Source organism: Pseudorca crassidens, chromosome 18, assembly GCF_039906515.1.
Source record: "Pseudorca crassidens isolate mPseCra1 chromosome 18, mPseCra1.hap1, whole genome shotgun sequence".
In the NCBI taxonomy this organism is placed as follows: Eukaryota; Metazoa; Chordata; class Mammalia; order Artiodactyla; family Delphinidae; genus Pseudorca; species Pseudorca crassidens.
Window position 1 is genome coordinate 14,887,841 of NC_090313.1, and position 16,925 is coordinate 14,904,765.

Consider the following 16,925-nt stretch of genomic DNA (forward strand, 5'->3'; position numbering starts at 1 on the left):
TAGAGGAACAATTATCTTATTTACTAAGCCTGCTAGTGTACCTATTTTTAATGCCTTTAAACTACAGAGTTTTATGTATACTTACATCTTTATGTTTGTCAGCATTGTCATATTTCTGATTAATAGGTGTAAGTTGTAGAAGTACTGTTCAGACATTTTACCGATTCATTTGTAACAACTTGTAAACTCTAACCTTTAAAATGTTAATTTTTTCTCCAAAACAAAAACTGCTTTCTGTTCCTTGAACACAGTCTTTGATTTGTGTGTGTGTTTTAGGAGGTGATCCCTCACATGGCTGAGGAGTATGGATTCCAATATGAACTAGTCCAGTACAGGTGGCCCCAGTGGCTTCATCAACAGACGGAAAAACAAAGGATTATTTGGGGTTATAAGATTCTTTTCCTTGATGTCCTTTTTCCTCTTGCGGTGGACAAAATCATTTTTGTTGATGCTGACCAGGTAATAAGATTAACTATTGTTTTTAAGAGTACTTAAGACTTTTTTACACTTCTGAGTATAGGGATGCAATTTATGTTGCCGCTTCTTATTACTGTCTTTGTTGCCACGCTATGTAAACATAAGACATAATTTTGACATATAAGCAAAGTATCTTTTTAAAAAAAAAAAGTCAGTATTCCAGGGGAAAATCAAAGGTGTTGCCAGAAGTACCATTTATTCCTTAGGACGAGGCAGTTTTTTCCTCTGAAGTAGTAGTTTTTTGTTTTGGGGGGGGGGGGTTGGTAATTAAAAATAAAAGAAATACTTATATTAGTCATAATAAAAGTAGCTATGTGAGTTCCTATGGATATGAGCTGAAATTTGTTTAAAGTGAACTATTTCTTCTTGCTGGAAAAGTTAGCAATTACACACACTCTCCTCTCATTTTTCCACCTTCGGCCACGTTCTTTGGCAATTAGCCAATAACCAAATCCCATCATTCTGCCACTTAAAGAAAGAGTCCTAAATTTGGCCAGAAAAAATTATGGTCCTCAGCTTTCAAAATTTATATATCCAGAAGGTTTTATGACTTTTCCCCTTTTCTCCTTGCATGCCTTTTTAATCACTAATGGTAAAAAATATTTTTAAAATACACAGAATTTCTCTTAAAAATTTAAAAAAATACACAGAATTTCTAAGAACAATAATATGTAAATGTAAATATTACATAAATCAAATGCACAAGTTAGTATTTTTATTTAGGACCAAAAGTATATTTTCAAATCCTACTTTATAATTTACTTGTATTCTAAATTCTATTACTTTTGTATTATTTTTCAAATTGATAGATATGAATCATTATAATTAAAAACTAATAGGCAAAAAAAGTGTAATGAAGTAAGCATTTCCAAGCATACTGTCTGACATAAACATTATTTTTCCTATTTTCCCCCAATATATACAATAATATTTTTCCAGCAGGCTAGAGTCTATTAAAAAAGGAAGCATACTAACATTCTGTCATTGAAGCCACTGAGAATAATTAAGAGATTTTTCTTTATGATTCAAACTAATATTTGCCAATATATAATAAGGGAGATACATCATAGAAATCATTTTGAAGTATTAATCTATACCTTGAGAAATTAAGAGCTATGTACTTGTATATTTAATTCCTTACCAAAATATATTTTGTTCAAAATACCTTGATTACAAATCAAAACCACAGTGAGATATCACCTCATACCTGTCAGAATGGCCATCATCAAAAAGAACACAAATAACAAACGTTGCCAGGGATGTGGAGGAAAGGGAGCCCTCCAGCACTGTTGGTGGGAGTGTAAACTGGTGCAGCTGCTGTGGTAAACAGTAGGGGGGGCTCCTCAAAAAACTAAAAATAGAACTAGCATATGACCCAGCAATTCCAGTCCTGGGTATATATCCGAAAGAAACAAAAACACTAATTCAAAAACATACACGCACCCCAGTGTTCATAGCAGCATTATTTACAGTTACCAAGATATGGAAGCAACCCAAGTGTCCATCCACAGATGAATGGCTACAGAAGATGTGAGGTGTGTGTGTATGTATATAATGGAATACTACTCAGCCTAAAAAATAAAAGAAGAAAAAGAATAAAATGTTGCCATTTGGAGCAACATGGATGGACTTGGAGGGCATTATGCTAAGTGAAACAAGTCAGACAGAGAAAGACAAATACTGTATGATATCACTTATATGTGGCAGCTAAAAAATACAACAAACTAGTGAATAAAACAAAAAAGAGGCAGACTCGTAGACAACAAACTAGTGGTTACCACTGGGAAGAGGGAAGGAGGGAGGGGCAATATAAGGGTAGGAGATTAAGAGATACAAACTATGAGGAATAAATAAGCTACAAGGATATACTGTACAACATGAGGAATACAGCCAATATTTTATAATAGCTATAAATGGAGTATAACCTTTAAAATTGTGGGTCACTATATTGCACATCTGTAATATGTACTACAGGTGTATATCAACTGTACTTTAATTTAAAAAAGAATATTAAAAAATACCTTGATTAAAAATGATGTAACAAGCTATTCTTATTAATGAGTAAGACCACTGTCATACAGACCAGGTATGTAAATTTTAGGCTTCTTTTAATCTGTAAGGGCAAAAGGAAAAAATAGAAATTTGGTAAACTCATGCTACATGACAGAACTGTGGGGAAAACTCAGTTCTCTGTCTTTCTACAACAAGGTGAGGATGATTTGAGATTCATATTACAGGGGCTTCTATTATTTTATAGTCTTCATCAGAGAAAGTATTCTAATTATTTAGGTTGTGAGACATGACCTCAAAGAACTCCGAGACTTTGATCTGGATGGAGCTCCTTATGGGTATACTCCCTTCTGTGACAGCCGCACGGAAATGGATGGATATCGTTTCTGGAAGACGGGATACTGGGCATCACATCTTTTAAGAAGGAAATACCATATCAGGTACGAAAAGTCATACTCTTGCCTTTGAGTGAATAAATAACTTGTTGAATTACAATACTCAGTTTTCTTGGAAAATATACAATAATGGCAGCCCATTATCTAGTGCTTATTACATGCCAATCACTCTTACAAGACTTTACATATATTAACTCATAAAATCTCTGTGACAACCTTTTGAGATACTGCTATCACCTCTATTTTATAGATGAGGAAACCGAGGCATACAGCATTTGTGTACCTCGCCCAGGCTTATGCTGCTAGTTCATAGCTGAGCCCGGACTTAAACCCAAGTACTATGGCTCAGCTGTATGTTCCTAACCACTGTAGAAGATTTCAACTTGGTTTGTCGCATAACAAAATGAAGACTGTCTTCAAAGCTGTTACTGTTTTGTAGGCCCACGAGTTTCAGGAGATCTTGGAAAAACTTAAGGTGACCTTAAGAGGATGTGGATCCTAACAGCGTCATATCAAACTTCAAACTCCTTGGAAACAGTATTAGACATCAGGAGCAAATTATGAAAGGAGTCATTATTATTAGACCCAGGGATATCTAACGTTAGTACCAACACTGTAGACAATCACTGGAGGAAAGTAAATATATGTAAACAACATAGGCTCTCAAGGAGTCTTCATTTCTTGCAGTGCCTTATACGTGGTGGATCTCAAGAAGTTCAGGAGAATCGCAGCAGGTGACAGGCTCCGGGGCCAGTACCAAACTCTCAGTCAAGATCCAAACAGTCTTTCAAACCTGGATCAGGTAAGTAAAATATTCATGGAATAATTTTCAATACATAGACATAGACTGTTCTATCTCCCTGTTTATAGATGTCAAAATCTTGTATTTTTAGCCTCTTTCTTCCCTTTATGCAATTTTGTATTAGCTATCTTGACTTACCTATTTTTTCACTTCAAGCCTAACATTTTCAGAATAGCATTTGATCCTCACCTTTCCATGCTTAAACCTCTTCTTTCCACTATGTGCCCTATCTCACTTTGTTACCCTAAATTTTTCTTACTTGCTTCCATCATCATTTAAACATGTCTGTCTCCCTCCCCGCTCCCTTGCTCCCATTTCTCTTTCTCTGTGATTTTTAAGATAAACTCCCTTCATCCTGTGCCCTCCCTGACTACTGCCTTACATTTTGTTTTTCTTCACAAATACTTTTTTTCTCAAATCCCATTATTTCCTCATTATTGTATCCTGCTCGTTTCCTCATTTTAGCAATTTAAACAGAAGAAAAAGACCCTGTAGCCTCTTTATTATTATTCCTCTTTCCAGTGACTAAAGAATATAGGTTCTGGATTTCCCTGGTGGCACAGTGGTTAAGAATCCGCCTGCCAATGCAAGAGACACAGGTTCGGATCCCTGGTCCAGAAGGATCCCACATGCCACGGAGCAACTAAGCCCGTGCACCACAACTACTGAGCCTGCGCTCTAGAGCCCGCGAGCCACAACTAGTGAAGCCTGCGTGCATAGAGCCTGTGCTCCGCAACAAGAGAAGCCACCGCAATGAGAAGCCCGTGTACCACAACGAAGAGTAGCCCCCGCTCTCTGCAACTAGAGAAAGCCCGCACGCAGCAACGAAGACCCAACGCAGCCAAAAATAAATAAGTAAATTAAGAATATAGGCTCTTACTAGAACCTTACGTGTTTGTTAATTCAGGAAGTATCTGTTGAATACTTGCTATGTGTCAGATACTCTCCTAAGCCCTGGGACATCAGAAAACAAAACAGAGCTCCTTAGCTCATGGTGCTTTCATTCTAGTGGGAAAATAACTAAATAAATTAATGAACAATATTTAAAGGTAATAAGTGCTTTAGAGAAAAAATAAAACACGAAAACGTGATAGAGTTCAGAATGGTGAATAGGGGTTAGAGTTTGTTGTTGTAAGCTGAGCGGCCATATGTCTATACGCAGGTGACGTGCAGATGGAGGCTTAAGAGCTGAGCACGCAGGTATCTGTGAGAATCCCAAGCAGAGAGGATATCGAATGCAAAGGTCCCAAGGTGGGCGTGGGCCTTACATGTTTGAGGAATAGTACAGAGGGGAAAAACAGTCTGGCATAGGGAAGAGAGGTGACGGAGGGTCTAGATAATATAGAAATTTGAGGCTGTTTGTTTAAAAATTGAGCAAATGGAATAGTATAGGTCAAAATACTAATGACTGATTCAGGAGCACACTGATGAAGGACTGATTTAGAAAAATCATTCTTGAAAGTTGAGAGAACTCCAAATATGTACGTGTGCGAAGGCAAGGTGGCGGCTTTGCAGTATTGCCAGTTAGTACGAGAGACGCGGAGTCCTCAGCAGACCCCAGCAACGTTCCAGAGTCAAACTGTGAATGTCACAGTTTGATAATTCTTAGTCGTTTCCCCAGTGGATTATTCATAAGGAAGCCTACTGGTTATCTGTGTGTGGGTAACTAAGGAAAGGACCCTTTGTCAAGCAGACCAGCAAACATCTGAGGGACTCTCCCAGCGCTACATCGCCACATCTGGGGGATGGTGGTCCTTCTTCGGACACATTTGGCTGCCATTCCCGCCAGTCCACTAAACACTTCTCACTAAAGTCAAAGTGCTGTCTTCTGATCCAGTGAACACTTCTTGCTTCTTCTTATTTGCCTTTTTTCTGATGTGGGTGTTTTTGACCTCTCCTTTCTTGAAACTCCCTTGGCTTTCATAATATCAAATCTTCCTGGTTCTTCTCTGATGTCCGTGACTTTCCCAGCACAGTTTATTGGAGGACTACTCTTTTTCTACCTCTTATTTAAATGTTGCTGTCCTCTAAGTTTCTGCCCGTGGCCCACTTCTCATTCTGTACCCGCTCTATTGGCTTCTTACATACACTGGCTTTAATTTCCAGCTTTTCTACCAAGAATTCCCGAACCTTTATCTCACTCTTCTCTCTCCTCTGAATGCCTAACTCATATGTTAAATCTACTGAAATAGACCCAGTCATGCCCAGAACATTTCTCAAATTAAAAGTCAAAAACCTGAGCTGTATTCCTCCTCCACTGTTCTTTACATCAGCAGCTACTGCTCAGCTGCCTATTACAGGTTGGGTTATCAAGGAAACAAACTGACTCTAAAGTGGAAATTAGCCTGCAGGAAGTTCACCTAGATTCCCCTAACCTAGCGATACAACCCAGAACCTCCTAGAGTTATGGGGATAATAAGCACAAGTTCCCCAGGAAGGTCACTGGGAGGGATAAGCAGGGTCACTTCTACTTTGCCCCCTTGGACCCATGCCCTTGTCCTTAATCTTCTTTCTGGGCCCCTGACCACTCAACCAAGCCATTCACCATTTCATATGAATTTATATATATTTTAGCCTTAGGCTGCTTCTCTTCCTGCCTATTACAGGTTGGGTTATCCAGGAAACAAACTGACTCTAAAGTGGAAATTAGCCTGCAGGAAGTTCACCTAGATTCCCCTAACCTAGCGATACAACCCAGAACCTCCTAGAGTTATGGGGATAATAAGCACAAGTTCCCCAGGAAGGTCACTGGGAGGGATAAGCAGGGTCACTTCTACTTTGCCCCCTTGGACCCATGCCCTTGTCCTTAATCTTCTTTCTGGGCCCCTGACCACTCAACCAAGCCATTCACCATTTCATATGAATTTATATATATTTTAGCCTTAGGCTGCTTCTCTTCTGTATACAAAGTGAATGATAAGGTACAGCAGTTAAAACAGTTCTTAGAAAATTCACAGCACTAAGTACATATTAGAAAAGAAAAAGGCTCTCAACCTCAGCTTCTACCTAGACACTAGAAAAAAAGAGCAAATTTGAAACCAAAGTAAGTAGAAAAGGGAGAATAATTAAGAATAGAGTGGAAATCAATGAAATGAAAAAAACGGAAAAATGGTATGTTTCCATAGATTTTCTTATGAACCAAAGCTGGTTCTTTGATAAAATTAAGAAAACATAAACCTCTAGCCAGACTGATCAGAAAAAAAATAAAAGACATAAATTACTAACATAGAAATGAGAGACATGACAGCACAGTATCTACAGATATTGAAAGAACAATGAGAAACTATTACAGACAACTTTACGGTAATAAATTCAACAACTTCGAGGAAATGGACAAATTACTTAAAAGACACAAACTACCAAAATGCACTCGGAATGAAACAGATAACCTGAATAGCCCTATAGCAATTGAAGAAATTAGGTTAAATCTCCAGGCCCAGGTGGCTTCTAAATTCTACCAAACTTATGTGAATTCCACCCAACATTAAAGAAAGAAATAGTATCAATTCTACACAAGCTCTTCCAGAAAACTGACATCACATTACTTTTGCCATATTCTGTTGTCAGAAGGAAGTCACTAGGTCCAGCCACACTCCAGGAGGAATAAGTGCACGAAAGAATGAATACCGGAGGCACGGATCACCGGGAGCCGTACCAGAAACTGCCGACCACAAACCCAGATGGCTATCAACACGAGATCGGACAGAAAGATTGTGGTGTATTCACTCAACAGTAAAAAGGAATGAATTATTCATACATATAGCAACATCGATGAATCTAAAAACCATTACGCTGATCTAAAGAAGCCAAGCCGAAAATATACATATCGTAGGATCCTATTTATACAGAATTCTAGAAAATGCAACCAATCTACATGGACAAAAAGCAGTTCGTGTTTGCCCAGGAGCTAACTGGCTTAGGTGAATGTAGAAAGGACAGGCAGGAAGGATTGCAAGAAGGCACAAGAAAACTTGAGAGTGAGCTTGATGGTGATCGTTGTGTCGCAGGAATATTTGTACGTAAAACTTATCAGACTGTACCCTTTAAATATGAACAGTGGATGGACTGGCATAAGGTTAGACATATATAGATCAACGGTCTAGAACTGAGAGTCCAGAAATAAACCCATGCATCTATGGCCACTGGATTTTTGACAAGCATGCCGGGATAATTTAATGGAGAAAGAATAGCTTTTTCAGCAAAAGTGCCGGAACAACAGCATATCCACGTGTAAAGAATGGATTGGACCCCTCCCTAACACCATATATAAAAACTAACTCACAATGGATCAAAGGCCTAAATGTAACAGGGTCACGTATAAAACTCCTAGAAAATACTGGTGTACATCTTTGTAACTTTGGATTAGGCGATGGTTTCTTAGACATGAAACAAAAAGTACCAGCAACTGAAGAAAGAATAGGACTGTATCAAAATTAAATACTTTGTGCATTAAAGGGCACAAGAAAGTGAAAAGACAACCCACAGAATGGGAGAAAATATTTGCAAATCATATATCTGATAAGAGACTAGTATCCAGAACACATAAAGAACTCTTATAATTTAATAACAAAAAGAGAACCAATTTTTTTTTTTTTTTTTGCGGTACGCGGACCTTTCACTGTTGTGGCCTCTCCCATCATGGAGCACAGGCTCCGGACACGCAGGCTCAGCGGTCATGGCTCACGGGCCCAGCCGCTCCGCGGCATGTGGGATCTTCGCAGACCGGGGCACAAACCCATGTCCTCTGCATCGGCAGGCGGACTCCCAACCACTGCGCCACCAGGGAAGCCCAAGAGAACCAATTTTTAAATGCTCAAAGGATTTTATTTTTGTTTTTGGATGTGCTGGGTCTTCGTTGCTGCATGCAGGCTTTCTCTAGTTGAAGCGAGCGGTGGCTTCTCTCGTTGCAGAGCACGGGCTCTAGGTGTGCAGTCTTCAGTAGTTGCAGCATGTGGGCTCAGTAGTTGTGGCATGCAGGCTCAGTAGTTGTGGCACACGGGCCTAGTTGCTCTACAGCATGTGGGATCTTCCTGGACCAGGGGTCGAACCCATGTCCCCTGCATTGGCAGGCGGATTCTTATCCACTGCACCACCAAGGAAGTCCTGCTCAAAGGATTTAAATAGATATTTTTCCAAAGAAGATATACAAATGGCCAATAAATATGTGAAAAGATGCTCAGCATCACTGGTCATTAGGAACTTCAAGTCAAAACTACAGTGAGATACCACATCATACTCACTGGGATGGCTGTAATACAAAAGACAGTAAAAGCTTTGGCAAGGGTATGGAGAATTTGGAACCATCCTACACTGCTGATGGGAACGTAAAATAGTATAGTGTAGTGTATGTGTCTGTGTGTTTCGCCAGCCATGTTTAGTTGCATGGAGGCAGGTGCAGAGTTTGGATTTAACCAGGACTATAATTTTGCCAAGCGAGTACAACTAAATGCGAGAATGGTAAGACAACTGAGAATATATTCAAGGGATTAAATATAATGATTAACCATGGAAATTAAGGAAGGGGGGAGTGAAGACATCAGGGGGTAAAGGACAGTGAAATAGTGGTAGGATCAGTTGATTGGAGGTCCCAGTGGGGGTCAAAAGATATTGATATCTGAGTACTTGATGGAGTAAGCTGAAAATCAAGAGGTTGTCAGAGAATGGGAGCATGAAATTGAAATTATAGAGGACTTGGCTAGGATATGACCATGGGAGAAAGTGGCTGAGATAAGATGACAGACCAGGTTGTTTAAGGATTTAAGGAATGGATTCCCAGGAAAAGGGTGTTGGAAGAGGGAACAGTTAACTAGCTTTTATTTATCTTTTTTTAATTAATAGACTATTTTTTTAGAGCAGTATTAGATTTACAGGAAAAAATTGAGCAGAAAATACAAAGAAGTCTCATATTTCTGGGCTCTCAATTCTGTACCATTGCTGTATTTGTCTGTTCTTTTGCCATTACCAATCTCTTAATTACTATAGAATTTATATGAAGACTTCAAATTCAGTAGTATCGGTCCTCTGACTTTGTTATTCTTCTTCAACACCGTGTTGGCTATTCTGGGTCTTCTGCCTTTCATATAAACTTGAGAATGAGTTGGTTGATACCCACAAAATAACTTTCTGGGACTTTTATTGGGATTGTGTTGAATCTATAAATTGAGTTGGGAAGAATGGACATCTTAACACTATTAAGTCTATCTGTGAACATGAAATATCTCTCCATTTATATAGATGTTCCTAGATTTCTTTCATCAGAATTTTATAGTTTTCCTCATGTAGAGCAACATATTTTGTTAGATTTTTTAACCTAGGTTTATTTGGGGTTTTTTGTTTTTTTGTTTTTGGGGGGGCGGTGTTTGGTACTAAGGTAAGTGATGGTGTGCTTTTAATTTCAAATTCCAGTTGTTCGTTGCTGGTATATAGCAATTGACCTTTGTATGTTAACCTTGTATCCTGAAGCCTTGCTATCATTGCTTATTAGTTCCAGGAGTTTTTTTTTTTTTGCGGTATGCGGGCCTCTCACTGTTGTGGCCTCTCCCGTTGTGGAGCACAGGCTCCAGACGTGCAGGCTCAGCGGCCATGGCTCACGGGCCCAGCCGCTCCGCGGCATGTGGGATCTTCCCAGACCGGGGCACGAACCTGCGTCTCCTGCACTGGCAGGCGGACTCTCAACCACTGCGCCACCAGGGAAGCCCCAGGAGTTTTTTTTTTTTTTTACTGATTCTTAGGATTTTCTGCATAAACAATCCTGTCATCCTCAAAGAAAGACAGTTTTATTGCTTCCTTTCCAATCTTTATACCATTTATTTCTTTTTCCTGTCTTGCTGCATTGGCTAGAACTTCCAGTATGATGATTAATAGGAGTGTTGAGAGAAGAACCCTAAAATTATGAATCTTGGAACTTAGATGGGACAGCTAACACAAGTACTGCTGGTGCCCTCTGGGAGAGAGAGGAAACATGCCCTTTGCTCTGGAATGCAAACAAATATTCTCTGGGAAGGGCTCTGCAATCCCTGGCATATATAAGCAGGTATCTCTGGGAAAGTGTCTTTAAATCTCTGCAGAGGTCTCTGTCTTTAACTTACTAGGCTCATTTGCCATTTACACATCCTTTTACCCAGGTGCCAGCGATCTTTGCTTAGAAAGCGCTGAAATGTGAAATATGCAGAAATGTGAAAATATTTGTGGAGCATAGTTTGCTGATAGGGAAATGATAAGTCGCCTCAGAATCTGGAGAGTGCAGTGTTGACTACATCAACAGTAATAGCAGACACGGTATAAGTGATTAATCCTGGTGTTTCGAGGCAGATAAGAGGTAGAGAGGGCATGTGGGATGGTGGGTTTCTGGGCCTCTCTCTCCACCTCGGATGCTGGGGGGGAAGCCCAGGGCAGGTGCGGTCTTTGTTCCAGTGCACAGGGTCATTCACGACACAAGACTGTTGGGTCAAATTAAGTATTTAAAGCTTCAAAATACAGACACACCTGAGATTTGCATGTTTTTGTAGGATCTGTTCATAATCTAAATGACATCTTCAACTTCTTTCACTCTGACCCTAATTTCTCTACCTCTATGTTTAAATCATTCTTTTTTTCTGTAGGATCTTCCCAACAATATGATTTACCAAGTTGCCATTAAGTCTCTTCCCCAAGACTGGTTGTGGTGTGAAACCTGGTGTGATGATGAATCCAAACAGAGAGCCAAAACAATTGACCTGGTGAGTGTTTGCATCTTCCTCTGTATAAGCAGATGTGGAAATGTTCCAGTAGAAATATTTTCTGTATTACAAACGGAATGGCACACATAGGGCACCCTGCTGCTCAGTCTGTTATTGACTGTTACATTTACCTAGGTTGGCAAGTAGAGGGCTGTGCTGGGGGCCCCCAAGACCACCTTCAGGTTTGATGATTCAATAAGAGGACTCACAGGACTCAGAATCATGGCTGTGAAGATATTACAGTGAGAGAATGCAAAGCAAAATCAGGAAAAGGCGCATGGGGTGAAGTCCTGAGCAAACCAGGTTCAAGCTTCCCAGAGTCCTCTCCCTGTGAAGTGACCCAGGACAACCCTAATTCCTTAAGCTACAAGAAGTACAACAACCCATGTGAAAGGTGGTCTATCAGGGCCGCTTACCAGAAACCCAATGCCCAGGATTCTTATTGGGGGCCTGGTCACGGCAAGCCCCCCCTCTGCCTGGCACGTGCCAAGATTCCCAGCATCCAGAAGGAAGGCAGGTGGTCACCGTAAACCACATGTTTGCACAGTTTAGGCACAGTGAGCCATTCTTAGCCGGGAACGGTGGGAACACTCCTGAAACCCAAGTTCCCAGGTGCCAGCCAAGGGCCAGGCTTGCAAGCACGGGCCTAAGAGTGGTGGTCCCAGGCCTGCTGTGCTCATTCTTTCCTGCACAAGGCCTTTCGAAAGAAGGGCCAAGAGCTGGCTGAAATGTTTATGGATTAGCTGCCATCTTAACATGCCATCAGTTTAGTTGCCCTGCCAATAATTTTCCCAAATAAAGACAACCAAAATAACTCTGTCTACTGAAATTATCCTATACATGTCTATTTTTCTTCATTATTTTTGAGAAGTTTTTTTCTTAGATTTTCATTTTAAGCAGTTTATGCTACACAGTTTAAATCTAGACATGAAATATTTTAAACTAACTTAATTATCCAGCTGTCTAGACATTATATTCCAATACTATATATTATCTTTAATAGTATAAGATATTATTCTTTTTCTGACCATATTGTTTTTATGTGCTAAAAGTATAGAATAATTGTTTACAAGATCTTCACTGAAGAACAGACTGTCAAAATGTTAGAACTCATAGTTTTGAACAAAATAAGACAGGGCAATAAAATATAGGGATGTTTCTCCAGATATGTATAGAAAGGTATAGAAAGAGAGTAGCATGCCGCAGTGTTAGACTGCAATCACAGGGGATAGAATGTAGCAGAAACAAGATGGCATTGGTAAGAAGAAAGCGACGGAAATTTCTAAAGAGGTCAAGAACATTACTGAACATAACATAAGATGTTAAGGTTATGTTGTGTAAGGTGGTGACTCATATGTTAGTGACATAAGGTCTCCTTGGGCTCTTCAGTACTTAGATTAACATGAGCTGCTCTAACAAATGCCCATGTTTCCATGGTTTCACATACTCCCAGGTTCAGACCTAAGTGGGTGTCCTATCAGTGAGCAGCTTCCCTGTACATCATGACTCAGGGACCAGTCTCCATCCATCTTGTGGCTTCTTCATCCTCTAGGGTCCTGTCATCATCTGTGTCCATCTGGAGCTGATCCATCCAGTATGGCAGCCACATGCCACATGCAGCCATAGAGCACTTAAAATGTGGCCAGTGTAAATTGAGACGTGCCATAAGGTGTGAAACACATCAGATTTTGAAGACTCAGTACAATAACAAGAATGTAAAAATATCTCATTACTAATTTTTATATTGATTACATTTTGACTGATAACATTTTAGAAATATTGGGTTAAACAAAATATAGTATTAAAACTTATTTCACCCGTTCCTTTTACATTTTTATATGCGGCTGCTAGAAAATGTAGAGCTGCGTGTGTGGCTTCCATCCTATTTCTATTGGATAGTGTTGATCTGGAGGGAAAGGAGAAAGGAGTGTGGAGAATGCACCCTGATCCTGAAGGCCTTGGCCCCGTGGTAGGAATTGGTCGTGTGGCCACATCCAGTTGTAACAGGAGCTAAGGATCGTCATTCCTCGATGGGCAGCCACTTCCTAGCAATAGGTCCACATAGAAGAAGAAGGATCGGTGACATAAATTTTGGTGGACAACATCGTCTCTCCCACAGAAACATTTAAAATAAAAATGGAAGAACATGCTATTTTCGGTCATCTTCTTGGGGAAAAAGTTAACAAGAAAAATCCCAAGGAAATGGCCTAATGGAGAGGAAAAAGCATGATTCCTGGTATTGAAGGTGAGGACGAGAGTGTTTGTGAAGGTCATGATACTGTCTCAACTCCCTTTCGATCAAGGTTTCTCAGCTGGGCCATTATTTACATCTGGGACCAAGTAATTCCCTGTTGTGGAGGCGGACCTGTGCGCTGTACAGGTGTTTAGCAGCATCCCTGGCCTCTACCCACTAGGTGGCCATAGCCCCCCCCCCCCCCCCGCCATTACGACAATCAGAAATACCTCCAGGCCTGGCCACAGCTCCCCTGTGGGGCGTGGTCACCCCACTTAGGCACCGCTGATACAGATTGTAGCGGGGGTGGGGGGAATTGTAGCATACACTAAGGACAAACATAGTATTTTTGTTTTAATAGTTTCTGACATAGTTAGAAAATAGTTCCATTGTCTTCTTTATATAACACATTGCCTGTGAAATTAATTTCTACAAATAAAATACTGTTTTCAAGTTACTTTAGAAAATATTCCACAATGCAATGAACTGAAAATGTTGGATGAGGAAGGGATTAAGACAGCAGGCCCGGGCCTCCCTGGTGGTTAAGAATCCGCCTGCCAATGCAGGGGACACGGGTTCGAGCCCTGGTCTGGGAAGATCCCACATTGCCGCGGAGCAACTAAGCCTGTGCGCCACAACTACTGAGCCCGCAAGACACAACTACTGAGCCTGCACTCTAGAGCCCACAAGCCACAACTGCTGAGCCCGCAAGCCACAACTACTAAAGCCCACATGCCTAGAGCCCGTGCTCTGCAACAAGAGAAACCACCGTAATGAGAAGCCCACGCACCACAACAAAAACCCAATGCAGCCATAAATAAATAAATAAGACAACAGGCTCACGGTTCGTAACTTAGCTCTCCCATAAGGCACGAAGGATGAAGGGGAAAGCAAGTTGGGGCAACTATAAGAAAACGCCACGTAGAAGTGAGCGTCAGGACACATTCTTTGTTAATTCTTCGTGAAGAGCAGACAGGATGCTTGTGTAACTGTGAAGTTTATGCTCCTCCCGTAGTCTTTCCTGTCTCAGTCAGTGGCATCTCCATGCTTTATGTTGCTCAAGCCAAAGACACTAGGGTCATATTTGATGCCTCTCTTTTCTCACAATTCACATCCAGCCCATGAGCAAGCCTTGTCAGCGGTACCTTCAAATACATCCAGAGTCAGAACCTTCTTAAACTCCTTCTCTACTTTTTGCCTTTTAACCTTGATTTAATTTCCCAAGAAACTCTATAACAGGACCAACTGCTAATTAAAATTGATCAAATATTAGAGGAACTTTGTAGATGATCTTGTTTTAATTTCGTCCTTTGCAGATGAAAAACACTAAGATTCTGCCACTGCCCACACCCCCACCGCCACACACACACAGTTTAGTGACTAGGTCTTACTACCAGTAAGTGTGGACCGTCCAAGTCTTACTACCAGTAAAAACTGGAACCATGAGGACTGAGGATCCAAGTCCATTGCTTCTCCACTGTGCCTGTTAAGCAGGCTAGTTAAATACTTTTAAGGTGTGGAGATTTCTGAGCTACTCTGAATTTCACAACTGTCAGTATTTTGACAAATGAGTTCCAGTTAACTGATTTTTAATATCATAACTGCTAATGAGAACAGAGGCATGTGAAAGAGGATGAATGCTTTTGCCAAAGAAACTCAAGACGTTTCTAAAGGCTGATAAATAGTTTTGTGTATGGAAAACATAAAGTATATAAACCCAGGTTTTAGTCTGAAGAAAAGGCAATCAAATATTTATTAATACAGTCTTCTGTGTTCTTTTACAGGATGGTCATATAATTGGGTGTTTTGTGCAAACATTTTACAGAATTGTTTGACAGACTTCTTACGAGCCATCAAAAAGTCTTTAAACAGTTTTTGTTTAAAGTTCTGATTGAGGTGTTTGCATTAAATACTTACTGCTTATATAAACTATGATTTGTCATTTCACTTGATCCTTTCTCTATTAAACTAATTCCGGTATTTCAAGTACTTAGTACCTAGGGCCCTGCTTTTTATAAAATGCATTTTGTTTGCTCTAGTGACACAGCAGTGTCCTCGAGTATTTCCTTTATGTTTCCTCGAACACGTTTTTTTTTATTAACAAAGCTTTATTTAAACTTTCAGTGCAATAACCCCAAAACAAAAGAACCTAAACTAAAAGCTGCTGCCAGGATTGTCCCAGAATGGGTGGAGTATGATACTGAGATACGACAACTATTAGATCACCTTGAAAACAAGAAGAAAAATGCAAGTAAGTTATTCTGCAGTGGTGTACGAACCATATGTTGCATTAAGTGAAATTAGAATAGATTACAGACTCAGTCCTTGGTGAAGTTATCAAATGATTAGGTCAGAATTTCTTTACCAAAGTCCGTGACTTGATTACAAATTTCATTTTTATGTGGAATTAAGCTCGCAAATTTAAAACATGGATAGAGAATCTATTCCCCCATGGATATAGCTTCAGATCATCACATAGTCAATATAGTATTAACCTCCTGACATAATGTAGAGGTGAAAAAAGTAAAGAAACACTTGTCTTTAAGACACACTGAATTTCCTAAATATGAAAGTCCAAGCCCTGAAGTTTAATAAAAGCCTTACATAGCTAACTACAATATTACCTCCTCTCTCCTAAATTAATCTGGTACATGGTATAGGTTTCCCCATGAAAAGTTTGTTCCTGGATCAAACTTTTTGCCTTGGTCAAAAGGCTACTTGCTGAGGTAGCCTTGGTCATGACTAGAGGGTGATTTGGATTAATTTGTTTCCATTTCTTAGACTTAAAAAACTGAAAAAAAAAAAAAGTAAAATAAAAAACTGAGGTTACCTTAGCATTTCATCACCACCCTACATAAATCCTCAACACCAATAAATATGTGGGATATTCTCTTAAAGCGATATTAACTTCTTGATTGCTTCATAATCCCCTTTCCTGGTCAGTGCCTGTCTCTATTGTCCTTTGCTCTTTTTTAAAAGTAGTACTGAGCTTCTATTGTGTTCCAGTCAGTAGGTTAGAGACTTTCACAGGTTAGACTAGTTAATCCTCACAGTAATTCTTTCTAGTAGTTCAGAATATAATTCTTATTTTCCTCAGCTTTACTTTTTAGGGAGGCTGAAATGATTATATATAAAATTTCTCATATAAGCATGAAATTCTGTTTCATCTTGACTCTGTTTTCCTTCACAAAATCAGTGTGTGTTGTCTGAGAAGTTCAGTATTTAAAACACACCCAAGCATTTTTAATACTGTAGTATAAAGGTGCCATTTCAATTCAGAAGAAGAAAGA

At 39.8% G+C, this 16,925-nt stretch overlaps 1 protein-coding gene across 6 annotated transcripts in view; it reads left to right on the forward strand.

The window, feature by feature from the left end:
* Nucleotides 1–16,925, forward strand: part of UGGT2 (UDP-glucose glycoprotein glucosyltransferase 2) — a 172,054-nt gene that overhangs the window by 145,381 nt on the left and 9,748 nt on the right. For 4 of the 6 annotated variants that reach the window (XR_010937087.1, XR_010937088.1, XR_010937090.1 and 1 more), the window contains 5 exons: nucleotides 277–459; nucleotides 2,767–2,927; nucleotides 3,570–3,684; nucleotides 11,286–11,402; nucleotides 15,760–15,886. Coding sequence is in view for 2 of the 6 variants with exons in the window: in XM_067713891.1 (XP_067569992.1) it covers nucleotides 277–459; nucleotides 2,767–2,927; nucleotides 3,570–3,684; nucleotides 11,286–11,402; nucleotides 15,760–15,886 (703 nt within the window). In the remaining 4 variants the exon portion in view is untranslated. Of the gene's footprint in view, nucleotides 1–276; nucleotides 460–2,766; nucleotides 2,928–3,569; nucleotides 3,685–4,206; nucleotides 4,446–10,524; nucleotides 10,718–11,285; nucleotides 11,403–15,759; nucleotides 15,887–16,925 lie in introns of those variants that run through there. The other 2 variants (XR_010937089.1, XM_067713892.1) reach the window with 2 other exon arrangements.